Raw genomic sequence first — 20,473 nt, forward strand, 5'->3', positions numbered from 1 at the left:
GGAAGATATGCACAAGGCGCAGCTGACCGAAGTCCTGCCTGGAAGGAAGATCTGCACATGGCGTTGCTGATAGAAGTTCCGCCTTGCGGTGACCTCAAAGCAGTGAGAGACCCGCAAACCACAAGATCCTTCAAGCCCAGCTAGCCACACTGGGCGCAATGTACATCAAAGGCCTGATTTAGATTTCAGCGGATGGTTTATTTCATCACAAATGTGACGGGAATCCTGCCCGCCCCATTAAAAATGCATTACATTCTGTGGCAATTATACTAAGGCAGACAGGATATCTGCCACATTTTGATTAGGCCTTGGTGTAGTTCGCAGAGTTTTACTCTGCGGGACTCCATGAAATTCCGCACTCTGCGGACTTCCGCAAGTGGCAGAGTTTGTTAAATTGCGCTGCTCTCACTGATCTTTAGTGCCAGGAGTTTGTCCCGCATTGTAAAATCAGCATGAACGGCACTACACGTCACGCCAGAGGGCGCAGCTGCTTTCTGCCGCTCAAATTGACATTCTAATTGAGTGGCAGCTTCATTAATGAGAATGGCAGATTTCTACACTCAAGTGGTCGCGACCTGCCGCGACTTCCCGCAATGAGAAATCTCGCCAGGAGGAGGTCTAGCGCGTTATATTTTATCACAAGCGCTCGCCACCTTACCGTTGGCGAACCGCTTGAGAAAAAAACCTCAGTTCTGCATCACTTCTGCTGCAGGGATATGTCAGGTAAATTATTGGTTGTGATGGATTCTCTATAAGTACTAAATGACTGATCTCGTTGAATATGAAATTATATGAATCAACGTTTGTTTGCCTTATCTGCGCTTATAATGTATTGGATGGGCCTTACCGTGAACCCCTCGTTCTGTTTTACACAAAAGCCCCGGAAGGAGCTGCATCTTACAGAACTTTATCTACTTTAGGAAGAACTAAAGACTTGCTTTTTAAAGTTGTCTTCCAGGGCCAGAACCGGGTGCTGTAAGCTTCGCTAGTTTCGGGGAGATGGACAGATGTTATGGTGATAGGAAACCCCCCTCAACTCACAATAATGTTCCAATCTTCCAGGTTTGAAGAAACCAGAATGCTTGAACCAAGGGAGCTGTTGAAAGTGTCAAAGGTGATTTATTAACAGCGAGGTAAAGACAGGAGATGGTATATGAGATGATCTTAAGTGAATAGGAAAAGAACGAGAAGAAGTGTGTGAATGGAGTTACTTTTGTTGTATACTTCGTAAAGAGTTACTGGAAATTTTACAGCCCTGCCTGATCCATCTCTTTTTCTAAAATCTATTGTTGTTTAAATGAAATCTTGACCATATGCGTCTAACTTAAGCTATACCTCTAGCACTTGGGTGCCCCGGGAGCGCCCTTACTCTGTAAACCCTGGTAAATCCCCTCCTTTTCAGACATTAATAAGATGTCACCTGATCAACATAACTTTTAGTTAAATATCTGTGTATGAAGAAATATTCCTTGCTAAGTTTCAAAGGCGGTAAAGAAGAGGGGGGAGATTTACTAAGATTTTGCACTGTGTTTGCGTCACAAAAGTATCACAAAATGGCCCAAAATCTTTTTTTCCTAATTTACATTCCAGCGCTAAACTTGTTTTGCACTGGAAAAAACGTAAAAGTAATGTGAAACAGCGCATAGCATTGCTTCACATTACTTCACACCATGGGGGCCTGCCAAGGGGGGTGCATGGGCGTTCCCATTCAACCGGCCAAGGTATCTCACGCTAAACCCAATTTACCAAATACAGTAGATCGGGTTTAGTGTGAGAAAACTATACACTTTTAAAGTAGGCGCAAGGAAGGAGAAATGCTATAATTTCTCCTTCCTTTTCTGTCTTTGCATGTGTGCTGCACTGTGCGACACGCATACAAAGTGGCAAAAGCTTTCCCCCGTGTCTGGCATAGTATTTTGTACAAGAAGGGTGTCCTTTCTGTACAACACCTATTCTGGACTCACACACACACCCCCTAGCGCTCTGGCACTAAGGTGTGTGCATGGCGCAGGCCCGCTGTTTTTAGTGCCAGAGCAAGGGAAAGGGAAAGGGAAGGAGAGAGCCTTATCTTTGAAAATATGGTGCTCTCTTGCTCCCTCCCTGTCGCGCAACGCAGCGCAGCCTCATGGAGGGGGGGGGGGGGTTGCGCTGCATTGCGTGGAGATTTGGTAAATCTTTTACAACCAGTTAAACATTGTGAATTCTCATTCCATATTGTTTCGATTTAGTAATTTTAAATATCTTTACATCCAACAGAAAACAAGCTTTGAATGTATGAAATGACCATCAATAAAGAAGCTAATGCTGTAAATCTTCAATAATAGCAGAAATAAGGAGCTACAGCATTCAGGAAAACATCAGCGCAGGCGGCGACAGAGCAACCTGCACACAAACTGACAGATACTGGATGAAGCAGACAAGGGTAGTTCGGTGGATGTAAGAGTCTGAGCTGTGAACCTCCACGCCACAAGACGAAGAAATGACCTTAGTAAAATTAAGGCAACAACAATAACAAATCACCTCCTGTATAAACAAGTGCCCAATAACAACTTTGATTATGGTATTGGTATGATGTGATTACAACCATCATTCAGTGCTCTGGGTGAATTGTAAACTCTTTCTGACCAAACCACAGCAACCGGAGAAAAGCACAACAGAGTGGAGCCAGACAACTGACGGGTAAAGGAAAGACGAGTTCTTCTATCTACAATACAAAAGACTGTCCCAATTTGCACCGGCTGGAAGGAAGATACAACTTTACCCGCAAGCGTGCATAGCCATAATCCAATCTAAAGGCACAATCGGCTCTACAGAGACACCTTCTACGTATTGGAGTGTGGCAAATATTTGGTGGCTATTGCATTTTATTGTTAAAACAGAAATCAAACGTGCAAAATACTGCACGCATTTAAAGTGTGTGAGAAACACAAGTACTTTATCAGCCATATTGGCCCATCAAGAAATGCAGTCATGGGATGTAGACAAATATATACCCGACCCACAGACACTAACCAAGAAAGAAGAATCATACGCATGCAGCAAGAGCTTTAGTTTGTCATCACTACTCAATCTTCATCTGCACACGTACACAGGAGAAAAACCATTCAAGTGCAGTGAATGTGTCAAGAGCTTTAGTAGGTTATCAGAACTACAAAGACACCAGCGAACACATACAGGGGAAAAGCCATTCAAGTGCAGTGAATGTGCAAAGTGCTTTAGTCACTTATCAACCCTCCAAACACATCAGCGAATACACACAGGAGAAAAACCATTCAACTGCAATGAATGTAGGAAGAGCTTTAGTCGATTATCAGGCCTACAAATTCATCAGCGAACACACACGGGGGAAAAACCCTATCATTGTAGTGAATGTGACAGTAGTTTTAGTTACTCTTCAGCATTAAGGTATCATCAGCGAACTCACACAGGAGAAAAACCATTCAAGTGCAATGAATGTGGGACGAGCTTTAGTCACTTAACAAGCCTAAAAATTCATCAGCGAACGCATACAGGGGAAAAACCCTATCATTGTAGTGAATGTGACAGTAGTTTTAGTTACTCTTCAGCATTAAGGTATCATCAGCGAACTCACACAGGAGAAAAACCATTTAAGTGCAATGAGTGTCTAAAGAGATTTAGTCAGTTATCACACCTTCAAACACATCAGCGAATACACACAGGGGAAAAACCATTCAAGTGCAGTGAATGTGCAAAGTGCTTTAATCGATTATCAAACCTCCAGACACATCAGCAAACTCACACAGGAGAAAAACCATTCAAGGGCAATGAATGTGTAAAGAGCTTTAGTCAGTTATCAAACCTACAAAGACATCAGCGAAAACACACAGGGGAAAACAAAATGATTGCTGTGAATGTTTGAAGTGAGAAGGGCTTTTGTCAATTTTTGATCCCACACAGCCCTCAGTGAATTCACTCCTTCATTTAACTCACATGCAGAGATTCAGAGATTCCGGAAAGAACTTAAGAACATCAAAAATAATATTGACCCATCTGAGGACATAGACAAGAGCTGAACAGTGCAGTTATTGTGAGAGGAATGAATTACGGAAAAATATAAAATTCTAATTATGTGGAACATTGAAATACCAGATGATAGAAGACCCGACAAACAGTGAAGAAGAAAAACAGATAACAGTGTTTGCTGAATTATAAAAGTGTGTGTTTACAGTGGTTGTTCACTTCCGTACACATAGCAAAGCGACATAATGTACCAGGATACACAGTGGGAGCTGAGCACAATGTGGAATAAAAGAAAAGAAACATTGTTGTTTTTTATTTGGTGAAGAAGAGATACAAAGAAAAAAATTAAATCGCACCTGATCACACTACCTGTAAAAGCAACACTGAACAATACTGGGACTAACAGCAGTATTTTCAGCTAACTTGTCGGATTAGTAATAAAACTTATAAACCCAACACACACAGAGTGGACATGTTGTCAGGGCTCTGGAGATAGAAGCTTCATTGGTAAAATGCATGTATTACTATTAACAAATGCCACTGCAATATATGTAATGAACTAAAGTGAAACACAGGTGTTCTAGAAATAACCTATTTTTAGATATAAAAGAGCATATACCTTGTTTTTAAGTAACGTTTGCTGCATCTTTTCCACACTGTTATCGGTTGATGGATCAGCTCGTGCCTCGGGCCTTATAGCTAAGTGTGACCTGCGGCTCCTTTCCGACTCGGCTCTCCCTATTAATTCTGTGTCTTGCCAAACTCTAATTTTTACCAGAATTGAACGACTGTAAGCATCAGACTCTGTTTGAAGAATGTGGTGAATTAGCGAAAACCCACATCAAAAGCATATATGTGCCAGGACAATCAGTTGCACTCACAGCAACTCGTCTTCCACACTGATTGTCCCTTGTTCTCAAATGTTCTGAAGGATTTGTTGTATGAATGCCAGAAGTGGCAGTGAAAGTCATGAAGCTAAAGCTAACAGGAGTGTGTGGGAGATAGAGAGGGGGAGAGATAAAGAGAGTGTTGGACTTGGCCCTTCTGGCAGATTCACCCCTGAACTTTTTGCCTTTTAATGTTACATCATTGTAGTGATTTCTGGTCTTTGCGCACTGTAGCACTGTGGCGCAGTGTAAAGTGCGTGCGCTCTCTGAGTGCGTGTGTGAGAAGGGCCTGCCCTCCCATAGGAATGCATGGGGAATATGTGTGTCCATGGTATTTTCTGATGCGTGGGGAGTGCAAGGTTGAGTTTGGTATGTGCGGACTCGTGTGATTAAATGCTGCGCGATGAAGTGTGCGGCATAAATGTGTCTAGTGTGGAAGTGCCACTTCTAGAAGTTGGCATGGCTGTGTTAATTATGTGAATTGGCTGTCTGGCTTGTGATTGGCTGGAGCTGGCTGGTGAGCCTGGCTCCAGGAGTCAGGATGGGTCTGCCCCGGTGGTGAGTGGAGATATCTGCATGATTGATATGAGGGAGGGGTGCACCTGGGACCTGAATAGGGCTGGGCTTTCCCCACACAATGCTGGCTCTGCCCCCTGTGGTGCGACTGATGACCCTAGCCTGGCCAGTGAATAGTGAGAGGGACTGAGCACATCAGAGTGCTCCAAAAGCAGCTGCGTCTGGTTTCTCCCCCACACTGCACCCCACAGACAAAGGGATTTAGTGTATAAAAAGAGGCTGTGACCTCTTGTAAAATGTTCTTGTTTTCCTGACTAGAATCTACCAGGGGCGTGCTGCTGCTGGGGCCCAGGGGAAGGCTTGCCTCCCTGGGCCCTGCCCAGCCCCTGGATTGCTGATGGACTTTGTACTGGGACCCCTCTGACTTGCCTGGGGGACTGGAGGACTTCCCTGCGCTGAGGAGCTGGTTGCTCCATTTCTTTATGCCCAGGACTGTCTGAAACCCCTTTTTGTCCCAGTTGCTTTGTTGGGCCAGGGTTTCTGTCTCCCTTAGTGCCTGGGAAGTGCTTTGTTTTGAAGTGTCCTGTGCGTGGTGCGCAGGCGCCTACCCTGCATTTTGCCCGTGGATTGTGTGCTCTACTCGAGCAGGAGCCTACCCTGCATTTGTTCCTTCGTGGTTGCCTACGGGTGCCACCCCGGTTATTTAATTATTTAGGCACTGATGCCCACCCCATTTCTACTTTTATTTATAATTTACTCGAGGGAGCCTACCCCTCTTTTCAGCCGGAGAAATCACCGCCGCTGCCCTGAGCTGCTTGTTGACACGTTGCTGGGCCGCAGCCAGCCGCGACCCGGAAGTAGTGGAGGTGGGCAGGGCCTGGTGACCCTTTGTTCCGCTACCCCTTGCCTGGGGGAAGCCTTTGTGTGCTTTTCCGGTCTCCCGTATGGAGAGGGAGACCGGAGATGCTGCCTGCCTGCCTGCCTACCTGCCGGAAAGAGAAGCTGGTGCTGCATGGGGAGGCCGGGAGCCTACCCCGCCTCCCCGAGTGGCCGCAGGAAGACCCGGAGCCTTGCCGGCTCCATTTTAAAAGTCCCGGTCCCGAGATCGGGGACCGGGTGAAGACCAGGGCGAAGCGGGCGCACTTTGAAGGCAGGGCTTTCAGGTGGTGAGAGAGCCCCGCAAAGCGATACCGCCGCACCGGAGAGAGGAGTCCCCCACGAGCAGCCCGGTGAGTACAAAAGGGCTGGGGGGCTCCGTGGGGACTATCGGTGCTGCCAGGTCAAGGCACAGCACCATGGGAGGCAGTATTCGATCGGCCCCGTTTGGCAGCGGGCCGCTCCTCCATTTTGCTCATTGTTTGTCCTAGAGCCCAAGAGGCTCCAACATGTTGGGGCATTCTTATTCAAGGAGCTAGGTAGATCCTCCGTCCCCCCATGAGTTGTTCCGAGCATGAGGGCTCCAACGATGGCCAGAGTAATGTAAAGGGCCCCGGTGGGGGTCCCGAGGGCCAGAGGGGCCCGTGTTCGTGCCTCTGAGGGCCCAGTTGTTCTAGAGCCTAGGAGGGCTCCCCATGGGTACGCTATTTGTCTTGAGAGCCTAGATGGCTCCAGCCTGTACTGCAATAGTGTTTCCTGAGCCTAGAGGGCTCCAACAGTTGGCGCAGTTTTGTCCTAGGGCCAGTGAGGGCCTTGTCGCAGTTTTGCTGATTCACAGCTGCCCAGCAAGTAGTGGGCGGCTGCACCGTTTAGGGTTTGCTTCTTTGGGGACTTGTTCTTTGGACCCAGGAGTGAGTCGCACTCCCTCATCCCTACCTTGGCCTTCCCCAACTGCGCAGCACTTAGTGCCAGCTGCAGCGTTTAGGCCCCTTGCTATTGTCCCCAGCTGCCCAGCAAGTAGTGGGCAGCTGTTACGTTTAGGTTTTGACGCAGTGGCGCAACCTGGACCTTGATGTGAGTTATGGGCTACATGTGATTTCTGCGCTAATGTGATTTTTGTGCTAAATGTGATTTATGCGCTAATGCTTTGGGTGTTAGGAAATGTACTGTGTGTAGTATGTTTTGCGCACCCTGTATTCTGACACATCTGTATGTGGTTTTATGCATCATATGTAAAGCTTCTGGCCTATACCCTTAAATATATTTTCATGCTTAGGTGGTTGTTTTACCTAGTATAGTTATGCTAGTGAGTTCATGGTTCCCTGCGTGATATTTTCCTAAGGTGGTTAGGGTTGCGTAGGTGGTACTTACCTTTTACCAGTGGTTACTGGTTGTGTGCTATATTTGCTATTTGGTGCTACAATTGCTATGTTCTAAGTGTTATTCCTACAAAGTGCTAGTTCTACCAAGTGCTTATTCCTGACAGTGGTCCCTGTGGCCCTGTCCCATGTATATAACCCCCTGTAAATTCTGCCCGTGCCTCTGGCACTTTGTAAAGTGTGTGTTTACTATCTAATGTGTTTTGTAATACAAAGGCTATTGTTACATATACCTTGTGTGGAGTTCCTTTTGTGGGGGGTCTGGGAGGTTGTTGTTGGTGGGAGATAGAGAGGGGGAGAGATAAAGAGAGCGAGAGAGACAAAGAAAGGGGGAGAAAAAGAAAGAGAAATGGAAAGAGGGGGGGAACGGCAGGTGATTTGTATTCACCTAAAAATAGAAGAAGCAGCCAAATACATGTCAATGTGTGACATCACCAGAGAAACCGGCTGAATACCTGTGAATTTATATATTTATTTTTAATACCTATAGACCCATGTCATGCAAATAAACAGAGAACAAGTAAGGAAAATAGTGATCGAGCCCATTATCATATGCAAATCACAATGACGTCACATGTAGTGACGTCACAAGTGATGTCAGGCCCTCATAATAATTTTCACGGAAAAGGTTGACGGCCTGTTTTAAAAACAAAAAACAAGAAACATAAAATAATGTAAAAAGAAGCTTTTGATTTCCGTTTTTATACATCATGTGTTTTTCCCACTATCAGTTTGTAACTAAACTCGGAATTGATTGAAAGTGTAAATATTTTTAAACAGACATGTGGAACTTTGAAATTACATTTTTAAACAGTTTTCAGCGAATAAATAAAATGTGCTTTTAATTTGCGTTTGTTTATTAACGTTCTTTATCCAGCCCCTAAGCACCAAAGTGTTTCACATTTACAGTGTATTAAGCAATAGAAGGGCTAATTTTGTCTAGTTCTCTGTTCCTCTCTTGCGCCACTCACACAAATAATAAAGGGGACGCTGCTAGTGGGATGGATAGTTACAAACACTCTGAGGCCTGTGCTTGCAGATGCAAGAAGCAAAGTAACATTTCCCAGTCGTAGGCTAAGGAGCAAGGTGGAACTGGGTCCCTTCTCTAGATAATAGTGGGGGCACCCCATCAAACTGTGTCAACCCCCGACAAGTGCCGTGCTGATAAAGCAATAGTGAATTTGAGTACTTTACGATGAATTGAAATGAGAGGAAGAGAAGAAGAGAGTGAGGTGCAAGATGTATTAAAGAAAATGAAAAAAAGAGATGCAAGACTTTACCCTGTTTGTGTACAAGCATTTTACGTAAACAAGTTGTGCTATGCGTTTTGAACAGGCTGTATGTAAATGAGCTTCTGTAATCAGACACCCCAGTTTCCCATCTTTTCTCACATGGATGATAAATGTGAGCACTGTAAGGTAATCACAAACAAGGGCTACATTGAGAAATAATCGGCTTCCAGGTCACACAGCTGTTGATTTGTAGTTCTTTATTAGTTTTTTTAATTTACTTTAATTTGCACCAATTCTCCAGGTTACTTTTTCTCAGTATATTGCTTTATATCGCTCTTTGCACTCCATCAGTTAAACGTGAGGTTTGATTTGTTGTAAGTGTTCCTAGACCATGTCCCAATCCCTTTGTCCTCGATTTGTCGGCAGGTGTTTTGTCCACACACTGGTCTAGGATGGGCCTTCTCCAGGTAGAAGGCGCTGTAATAGGAATAATAAATCAGACATATATGAAATTGTATGTAAACAAATGTGTGCCTTTCAGTTATCAGGCACAGCCAGACTCTCGTCTACACATGTAATTGAACACCAGACTAAAGTGACTCCTCCCTGAATAAATATGTGCAATCAGTAATCAGGCTGATGGTTTTGCTGATGCTCACAGCAAATTCAGTTTCTGGGATTGCGCTCATTGGCCTAAATTTTAATTGCTGAAGTTTCACACAGTTTCGCTGATGAGCACAGCTTATAAGGTTTGTGGATATTGCGCACTGTAAGCAGATCACTGAAGTCCACCCTTAGGTAGTAAATAGGTCAAAACATAGTATGTACATCATACAAAATGTCACTGCCCCTCCCTTCTTGTTGACATCTCCAGGAGTTCCTCCTCTCTCATAGCTGAAGTGAAAGAAGGTGTTCACACATTATGCTCGTGTCTGTGGCACTTCCTTAAGCGCAGAGAGGAAAGCCTCATTGTTAATGAATTGTTTGGGCTCTGAGGGACAAGAATTCTTTGAACACCTTCCTGAACTCTCTGATAGTGACTCTACCACTCCTAATGAATACGAGATCTGCTTCAAAAAGTTGGACTTGCACTACCTCCCCAAAGTGAGTACTGTCCTTGAACGATATCTTTTTGGGAGAAGGATGCAAAGGCAGGATGAGTCAGTCAAACAGTACATGACTACCTTGCGCAAATTGGCTTCCACGTGCAATTTTGGTGCAGCTTTAGAGGAGCGCTTAAGAGCTCAGTTCATTTTGGGATGCGCCCTCCACAAAACAAGAGACGCCTTGTGGCAAAAAGAAAAGCCATCGCTTCAAAAAGTGCTGACCATAGCCAAAAGTCACTAGTATTCAAAAGTATGTGTTGATATTATACCCAAAGACAGTTTAGGTGATAAAAAGGGAGAACATTGATGTCAAGGTGGTGGTGGATAGATTCGTTAAACCCAAATTGAGCTCCACTTCAAAGCCCTTTAACACAAAGAATTTTCAGGTGAAGTGCTTCAGGTGAGGCAACCCTGGCCAAATGGCCAACTTTAAAGACCGCCCAGGCTGGAAGGGCAAGTGAAAAACTTGTGAGACAAAAGGTCACGTCTCAAAGAGCTGCAGAACGGGCAACAAGCATGAAAAAGTCAGGGAAGTTGAACTTTATGAAGAAGAATTGGAAGGAATCAATATTCTCCCAGTCACAGGGAACGCTAGTGATGGCCCTCAGGAGGTAGTTTTGATCAATGATGCTCCCGTGAGCATGCTCTTCGACTCTGGGGCCAAGATACCGCTAGTCCCCAAAACATTTTATGAGCATTATCTGCTGTGCAAGGTCACCCTGTTAAAGCCAGACATTAGACCAAAAGGTTAAGGTGGAGTGACTATTGAGTTGCTGGGTTATTTCTGGGGCACACTTGACTTCAAAGGAAGAGTCATCCCAGGTAAAATCGATGTCTTGATGAAGCAGGACTTGTTCATAAGTTGGTCCCATCAATGTGATCTACATATCTGCCTTGATCCTAATGAGAATCCCTCTGTCTGCCTAAAGGAATTACCACCAGTTAGGGTTGTTAGTAATGCTAATCGAGATTGGATCAAGGAATTCCCTGAGGCCTTTGCTGGTGAGCTGGGTGTGTCTCAAAAACTATGTACATCGGATAAAGGTCAAATCTAACGCTGTTCCAAAGACAGCTAAGGTTAGGAATGCACCTCTGTTAGTAAGGGTGAGCATGAAAGTTGAATTAGACAATCTCTTACCCAGGTGCATCATTCAAGAAGTTGAAGTAATGGAGTGGGTCTCTCCTGTTGTTATGGCCCGCAAAGCCAATGGGGATGCCAGGCTTTGTGTTGGCTCGAGGGAGCTCAACAAAGCAGTTATTGTTGATCATTACCCCTTACACAACATAACTAAAAAGCTGTGTTCTCTTGAGGGGGCAAGGCATTTTTCATCCTTGGACTGCACCTCCGCCTATCACCAGGCCGGACTACACTCCTCTTCAGAAAATTCACTCCTCTTCCCAAGGCCTTACCTCCTTTGTTACACCCTTTAGATTTCTAAGAATGCCTTTTGGACTGATTTCTGCAGCCTCAGTTGTTCAGAGGGCGATGGGGGGTATTCTTGGGAGCCTTCAGGGTGTCAAAGTGTACCAAGATGATGTGCTCTTCTTTGGTGTGGATCTTAAGGAGCATAATGGGAGGCTGAGGTCAGTACTGAAGAAGTGCCATGATGCTTACCTCACCCTTATTGCTGACAAGTGCGAATTTGATGTCAAAGAATTAGAGTACCTAGGGCATTTTGTGTCCGCTGCAGGCATCAAAACCAATGACTCATTGGTAAACACCCTTTGTAATTTGTGCAGCCCTTTAAACAAAGAAGGGTTTGTAAAGTTTCTGGGCATGGCTGAATTTTATTAAAAGTTTGTTCAGAACTTTGCAGGGAAAACCTCTTGTTTGAGGTCTCTCCTCCAGAAGGGAAGCACATTTGTTTGGTCCAAGGGCTGTGAGGAAGAGTTTGAGTGCATTCACAAACATCTGAATGAAGCACTTGTCTAGGAAGTTTTGACCCCACAAAGGAATCTTATCTCATGACTAGGGGTTAGAAGCAGTTCTTTTGCAGAAGGTTGATGGGGAGAATAAAGCCATCCGTTTAGTCTCTAGGCCCTTGAGGGGTGCTGAATGCTACTATTCTGTTGTGGAGAAAGAAGCTCTGGGTGTTTTCTGGGCGGAGCGTAAGCTGAGAAATATTTTGTGGGGGGAAAAGGTTCAGAAATCTTACTGATCACAAACCTTTTAGGGAGGTCTTCTCCAAGAAAGGCATTGACTTTGTCTCCCATAGGATACGGAAGTGGGTTGTGGCTCTACAAGAATTTGACTTTGACATCTCATACTTGACTGGTTCCAATAATATCCTGGCAGACTGTGTCAAGGCTTGGGGTGAGGAGTGTGAAACGACAGATGATGTTGAGTGGTTTGGAGGTGAAGAACTGGAGGAAGGAATTCATGTGTGTGTGATGAGTGAAGGGTTGATTTCTGAGAGTGAGTGGAGGGAACCTCACATGAATGATTTAGACTTGCAGAAAGTCCTCACCCTGGTCACAGGTGACTGGTGTGAGAAGGAGGACTGTGAAGAGGTCCTCGGAGGCTTTTGGCAAGATAGGGAAGATCTGGCAGTGGAGGATGGTCTCCTCATGTGTGGTAGCAAGTTGGTTGCAACCCTTGCACTAAGGGATAAGCTAGTAAAGAGTTCTCACGCACATGGGCATTGTGAAGACAAAGAAAATAATGAGGGAAGCATCTTGGTGGCCTGTCATAGATGTACATGTAGAGAGGTTAGTGCGTGAATTTGCTGAATGTGAGTGTTGTAACACGATATTGATGTGCAGGATGCAACCCATTGTTATTAGGGAACAGGCTACTGGTCCGTGGACGGACATTTCTATAGATATTTTGGGACCTGTGAAGATGAAGACTCGGGATCACTATTTGATTGTGTGTATTGATATGTTTTCCTGTTTGCCTGATATCAAGGTGGTTGATTCCGTAGAGTCTGGTGTAGTGATTGAGTTTCTTGAAGAGTTATTTGACCGTGAGGGTTTCCAGTTAACACTCTTGTCAGACAATGGTGTTCAGTTCGAATCACTGACAGAATATCGATGTCAAAAATATCGGATCCGAAATATTGGTGTCAAGAATATTGAAGACCTATCTACATTAGGGTAAGTACAAAAATATCCCCCCAAAAATATTGTTATAAAAAATATCATTGTTAAAAATATTGGGTTTTTTTAAAGTTAAAAAATAATGTAAAATAAGTAAATAATAGATATATTAAAATCAACATAATTAAAAATATGTTTAAAATTATAAGTAAATTAGGAAGAAAGGGGCCCCTGCCTAATGGGATGAACCCTAGCAAGGAAACAGTACTTTAGGAAAAAGGGGGGGAGCAAAATTGCACCGGGTTTTGACATTCGTGTCATATTGATTAAAAAATTTTGTATAAACCAAAAAACAACAAAAATATTTTCTATAAATAAGATGATTGAGAATCAATAAAATATTAAAATGTAACATAATAAATTCAGTGTTAGTTGACTCATTAGCATAACGTTCTTCTTTACTTAAGTATAACAGGCACAAAACCCGGTGCAATTTTGCTCCCCCCCTTTTTCCTAAAGTAAAATTATAAGTAATACATATAATGTAAAAACAATTAAACATAAAATATAATATATATACTTCATAATATTTACAACTAAGGGGTCGATTCCGATCTCGGTCGGAAAGCTCACCGAGAGCTGTCCGTAGCCTTACCTTATGACCGAATCGTTCCAGTAGCCAGACTGTTCGGGGGAAGAAGTACGAGACGGAAATGTGGCAAATTCCCAACGACACGTACGCTTCGACTCTATCCACAATTTCCGTACACGATGGATCCATAAACGCCCAATCAAGTCGCACCCAACCATTTTCACTGCATTTTCCGTGCGTACAAGTACGATGCGTACTTCCTACGGGTCGCCACGTCCAGCACGTGACAGCATCCGGGAAAGCTGTATATCAGGTACCATTTGCGCCAGAACACAATCCACAGCTATGAAACGGATCAGCTAGCAATGGGTACAAGACGGTGCAACAAGCAACTGAGGTACTGGGTTTTTCAGAACCGGTACCGAACCGGTAACCCAGTGGTGTCAGGGTACACACCCAAAGACCTCGAGTACTTTCCTGATTTAGACCACAGAAACTCGGAGTCTTCTAGGTGAAGTCAATGATCGAATTTATTGGCTGCAACCAAGTAACAGGCGTCCTAGAAGTACAACAACACGGGGTGTATATTCTCAGGAGACTGCTCAATCTTACAAAGTCAGGCTTCTCTTTTTATACGAAATATTGTGCTTTAGGCAAACATTCTTCACATTTTAGTATACCATTCACATGTTTCCACTACAAAGAAAAAGCAGAGTCATGATGACAAGCCCACATTTCAGTTTGTCCAGCCCACAACAAATTACCCGGCAAGGCCCAACATTTTCATCAGATATCGGTGGACCCCCAATAAAAACGGGCACCTCCTCATCATAAAGCAAGTGAGAGAGAAAAGAACAGGGACAGGTGTGAGCAAGATTAGGCAGGGTGTGTGTGCGATGAAAAGGGTTTATGGCATGTTGTGCCTTGATGCTATCTCGTTCGGCCACTGGGAGAGGAACTGACCAAACAGGTTTGGCCTGGGGCAATGGTTCCAGCTTGCCCAGGTCACAGAAAAGTCAATTAAGGTGTACGTGTCCTTTGATATCGAATTTGGCTGTAGTTATAAGCCTATGTGAGGGCAACTTACAAAATGGCTGCCGTACACAAAATGGAAGCCAAGGGTTCAGGACGCAAATGACGATTTCAAGGTGAAATCGTCACTCGAATATGACGAAAATGCTTGTACATAGTGTACTAGCCATTCTCGGTCTTTTGATATAAAAATCGTCATGCTATGATGAAGTTTAATTCTCGAGTCCAGAATTTTCAGAACCACACAGCGTGTACGAGACAAACACATCATGAATCCCATCGCGCAGGTCATACCAGTACTGTACATCTATGACTGGATCAGGAACCGACGCGGACTGCGCAGATGGTAAGTCAGACACCCACCACACAAACAAACGAAACTTACCCGCCAAATGTCTATTTTTGTTGTTGTTATTTTGTCAGCAAACAATCAATTGGTCACAGGCACAATACAATGCAGAAATACCATACATATGAAAACAATAAATATTTAGAGAGAGCAACTTAAGTACAAGTAACATAATTTACAGTCTTGATCTCCAGTTTAAGAGTCTTAACATTAATACATAATTTCATATCCATTTCGTCACGGGAGACCACAATTTCTGACCAAAAGTTTTTCTTCTCCTACCCTTTGAGTTATACATTGCCATCTCTAAATGATATATCGATAAAAGTCTAGATTGCCAATTGCTAAAAGTCGGGGGAGCTACATCAAGCCATTGAGATGTTACACATAAACGAAAAATTGACATACAAATAAACACAAACCCTTCCTTGAAATCAGACCTTCCCCCCTACATTTTCTTGCGAACCAAATATAACCAATTCCGGCGACAGTTGTATGCACATCTGTAAACTATTATTAAAAAAAATTCTATTTCCTTAATAAACTTGATCAATTTAGGACACAGAAAGAACATATGTATGGCATCTGCAGCGAGTTCACCACACCGGTTGCATTTGTTTCCACCTTCAGTATTCCATTTGGCTATTTTTCCAGGAGTATAATTTAAATCAAATATTGACATGGAATGCTGACTCCTCAGTGAACCATTAAATACAACTTTGACAGATAATTAAATTATTCTTTTCATTGTGGACTTGTTGCCTATCACTACTGCCACCCCCACTGATAGGCGACTTGCTGCTTATCACTACTACCACCCCTACTCACAGGGGGTATGTTGCCTATCACTACTGCCATCCCCACTCATATGGGGCATGTTGCCCATCACTACTACCACCCCCACTCATAAGGGACTTGTTGCCCATCACTACTACCCCTCTAACATCATGACAACAGTATGTAGTCTGTGACAAATGCCCACAACAGTGAATATGACTTTGAACATACAATGCAACTCCCATCACATGTGTGATCAACACAAGTCAAGCATCACAATGGCACTGTGTCAATGTGCACTAACACCCCCTCACTGTGTAGAACAAAAGTTAAGTGTGGGGTTCTAAAATGCAGCAAATGTTGAGCATCGTGGTAATGGAGTCTAAAACCCCATCATCACAGTGACCAAAAGGTAAGTGTCATCATGGTAAAAGCTGCAAATGCCAAACAGCATGTGTGATTTCTGGTCCCAACACATGAAACACTTTAGTGGCAAAGTAGTTGTTGTGTCACATACCCACAGAGATGTGGTGAGGTTAACAGTGCAGTGAAAATAAAACATACTCTCGGCCATGTGCAGACAAGCACTACCCATTGGGGCTGACATTGCATACAGTGTACAATGACACAAAAGCAGAAGTGACCATCATATGCATACACACATCTCAAAAATAGACACACACATCTATACATCCTGTGTAGACTGTAGGTGTCAGGTCACAAACTCCCCATTCCATGGCAGCAATGGGACATAACAACCAGGATGAATGTGCAGAATGATGAGATATGACTCACAGGGACAGCAGGAAAAACACTCAAACAACATCCAGCCAATGGCCCACAACAGCAATACCAATGCACCGGTGCAGATGCACAAACAGGCAACCTCACACTGCACATCTCACACATCATGTGCATGTGTGTGTCTCAGTATCCCCAGGCAACTACACAACACATCAGGGGGGCTGAACTACAATCACATAGATGTGGACACAGTGCCATACAAAAGTAACCCATGAATTGGACACCCTTTAGTGGGCAATCAGCCATTGTAAGATGAGAGGGATCCCAACAGACACAGGAACAGGAACAGCAACTAAAGCAGCAAGAGAAAGACCCACAACATCACTACCCCCAGGGGCCACACATTGGGGTGACACAAGCCTGCATGATACGTCCACTGTGATGACAAAGGTAGATGTCGTTCAAACTGTGAAACTCAGACATGTGTCCTGTGCCACAAACGTACATCACAACTACACAAAGACAAATCATTCAGCATGGCCCATCATCCAGGGACAAAAGGGAGGTAGGGGCCGAGCCATGAAAACATTCACATTTGTTCATCCTCAACACCACACACCCTGAACTGCACCAATGTGCACCAGTGAAGCCCACATGGACTGGTGATATCGCACAGGCACCCATAACAAATAAAGTGATGTTGGGAGGATCTAAGGTGCACAGACTCATCACACAAGGACAGTCAACAACCCCGGTGAATGACAGACATACTTCACAGTATGCGGTACATGGCCATGACGTCAACACTCCCATAATTTTCGAAATCCCTGCCACGGTCCCAGGACAATGCAGAAGCCAAGGAGAACCACAACGCACACATGCTGACACCTGCCAACATTGCACCTCCGAACCTGAGGAGTGAGAGCAGTCACACACACATACATGTGTCTCAAACACTGAAAGGTACCACCTAGGGACAACTACATGATTTTGGGAACAAACAAGTGCCATGGGGACCCCTGACTGTGTCCCATCTGCGTCTGACCACATCATCACCACTCAGAACTGACAAATCCTAATGATGACACACCAAAGAACAGTAGTGTGTCATGCACCCACATTTCTGGGAGCCCAGGATAAAGATGTGGGGTGAACACAGGACAATTCAGCAAGCATCACCAACACAAACATATTAAGGGGACACAGCCTATTTAGAAAAAGGGATGGGAACACACACAGACGTGCCCACACAACACACGCCATGGGCCCAGGCAATGTCACATCAGCCTGGGTACGGGAGTGTCCCTTAAGTCATCTGCACACACTCAATACATATGTCTAGCAAGTTGCACAGAGGACACAGTTGACTCATACACCAATGATGCCCACACCTGTATGTCCAGTGGAGATGGGCCCAGAGGCAGGGAAACAGACAAATTGGACAATGGGAATCATATCATATGTGCATGGGTGCAAGCCTGTCAGACCTTGCTTCATAAAATGTCAATATTCCTGGATTTAAGAGTTAAATGGCTACGGCCTTTGAAGGGGGAGTTGTTTTTTTGGGGGGCGACCATGGGGCCTGGCACCCTGACTTTTCTCTCCTGTTTCCATGTCCCTTCCCCTCCTGTTGCCCCTCGTCCTCCTTCCATGATCTTCTGCGGGATCTTCTAGGACACGTCACCTCTATCTGGAGATGTTATTTTATTTATCGTTTTTCCTGTTATCAATGTCGTCTCACCAGTTCTAGTTTACACAGTATCTTGGACTGTATGAAAAGTCAATAAAACAAATTAGATATTTAAAAAAGACACAGGGAGTGGTGTCACTTAACATTTGACTTTGACAATTCCAAAGGAAGAGACATTACTGAATTTATGGACATGATCAGAAGAAATGTAAAGTGATAAAATTAACATCCAAGTCTCACTAAAATTGACATTCAATTTAACATTCCACTGAACTGTGTGCAACACTCATGGTGAAATATAAGAAAAGTTTTGCCTTTAAAATGTGGGACAGAGGGTCTGCTCTGTGCCGAATAGTCACGTGTGAAGTTCTAGTCAATCCCCATATTTTGGAAGAATGAGCCAGGTTTGAGTGACACTGCAGACCCACCTCCAAATGTGTTAGTGTCACTTGTGATGAGTGAGGTTTGAGGGCTCTGATGTATGCACATCCGAACTAATGTTGCTGTCGAGGCATTCAAGACAGCTTGCATGACAATGCTACAAAGAGTTGACGCACTCACTGATCAATGGTGTATTGATGATGAGTGTACTATGATATAGGGGCCTATGTGAAGGATTAGAATATTTTCGAGTAGTGAAATGCCCCTCCCCTGTTCCTCAGACCAGTAACACCCACTCATTTTTATGATACAATGCAAACCGTGTGAGAAATTTCTAGTTCATACTTGATATCTCTATCTTAGGAATTAGTTGTTTCAAAGAAAAATTGCTTCATTTTTTGTCAGTGAATCTTTGTTGAGAGAGGGAGGGGGTTACTGTAAACAAAAAAACAAAGCCTGGAGTAGGCCGCTATCTTAATATTTTAGGACACAGTTGTACTCTTAAACCAGAAACTCAAAACCTAATTAGAACCTACAATTCAGTCTTGATCGAGGATATAAAACCGTATCAAATATAAGGAATAAGCCACAGACACAGGAAAATTGGAAATAAGCTGTTCCTTCAGTTGTCGCTTTGACACATGACCTATGCCTCATTGTCACTGATATGGTGTATAAAACTCCATGGTATTTACCTCTGTTTAATTTGCTATCTAGCAAGTTGTGGATTTGAAGAACTGCAAATAAATTATTTAAAAGAATAAATAAGCTGTCCAGTTTAATTGCAAAATATATTCATTGAAATACCGATATATTCATTGAAATACAGATATATTGATTGAAATTCAGAGATATTTGTTGAAATACAGACTGCCACTTCCAGTTGTCACCTTTCTGTAAACACTCTCAAGTCCTTTACTTCAGTGTTTGGAAGATGCTCATCTGAAGTGAAGCTATAAATACTTTTTTACAGCAGCAAAGTGTGAGGCCCTGTACTTGAACTGTCTGACCCTTAAAACCATTGTCTGTGACATCTGAAATCCAAGGTCTTTACAGTTATAAATCCTTGTTTGTGTGAAATGTATTCACTGCTGCAGCCTGGAGGCGGCGGGTCCATCAGCGGCCACCAGAGGGCGCTCCTCGTCTGCTGATGAAACCCATTGAGCACATATTGTATGAAAGGGAGAAGGGTTTCCTTTTCCTGGTCAGCGGCGGCAGAGACAGCACCAGAAGCGGTGGTGAAATCACTTCCGGCCTCTCCTGGTGTGTGCAGCCTGCTGCAGAGGAGGAAGGAGCCCTGTCTGGTGGGCAGTTACCGCCATCTACAGATAAATAAATAAACCCTCACAGACCCCCCTCAGACCCCAGATCTTCCCCCCTCAGACCCCAGATCTGCCCCTCTCCCCCCTCAGACCCAGATCTGCCCCCCAGGAGGAGGAGAGAGCCGGGACAGGTTTCTGCTCAGATAGGAGAGCTGCTAACTCACTTGGCTGCAATTTATTAATCCATGGATCATATCACCCCCCCCCCCCCCCTCCCCCGACCTCCCCCCGGGATTCACGGTTCCTGCTGCTGAGCCTGAGTGGGGAGCAGAGGAGGCGAGGCCTGTCCAGGGGTGCAGAGGAGGCGAGGCCTGTCCAGGGGGCAGAGGAGGCGAGCCCTGTCCAGGGGGCAGACGAGGTGAGGCCTGTCCAGGGGGCAGAGGAGGCGAGCCCTGTCCAGGGGGCAGAGGAGGAGAGGCCTGTCCAGGGGTGCAGAGGAGGCGAGGCCTGTCCAGGGGGTGCAGAGGAGGTGAGGCCTGTCCAGGGGTGCAGAGGAGGCGAGGCCTGTCCAGGGGTGCAGAGGAGGAGAGACCTGTCCAGGGGTGCAGAGGAGGAGAGGCCTGTCCAGGG

General features: G+C 44.6%; 1 protein-coding gene across 1 annotated transcript in view; it reads left to right on the top strand.

The window, feature by feature from the left end:
- The window catches only part of LOC144758378 (uncharacterized), a 687,536-nt gene extending 683,595 nt beyond the window's left edge, over window positions 1-3,941 (top strand). Inside the window, 1 exon segment of the mRNA XM_078646424.1 lies at window positions 2,696-3,941. Coding sequence (XP_078502550.1) covers window positions 2,696-3,880 — 1,185 coding nt within the window. The 3' untranslated portion in view covers window positions 3,881-3,941.
- The last annotated feature ends 16,532 nt before the right edge of the window (window positions 3,942-20,473 follow it).

Source organism: Lissotriton helveticus, chromosome 1_1 (assembly GCF_964261635.1).
Source record: "Lissotriton helveticus chromosome 1_1, aLisHel1.1, whole genome shotgun sequence".
NCBI lineage: Eukaryota > Metazoa > Chordata > Amphibia > Caudata > Salamandridae > Lissotriton > Lissotriton helveticus.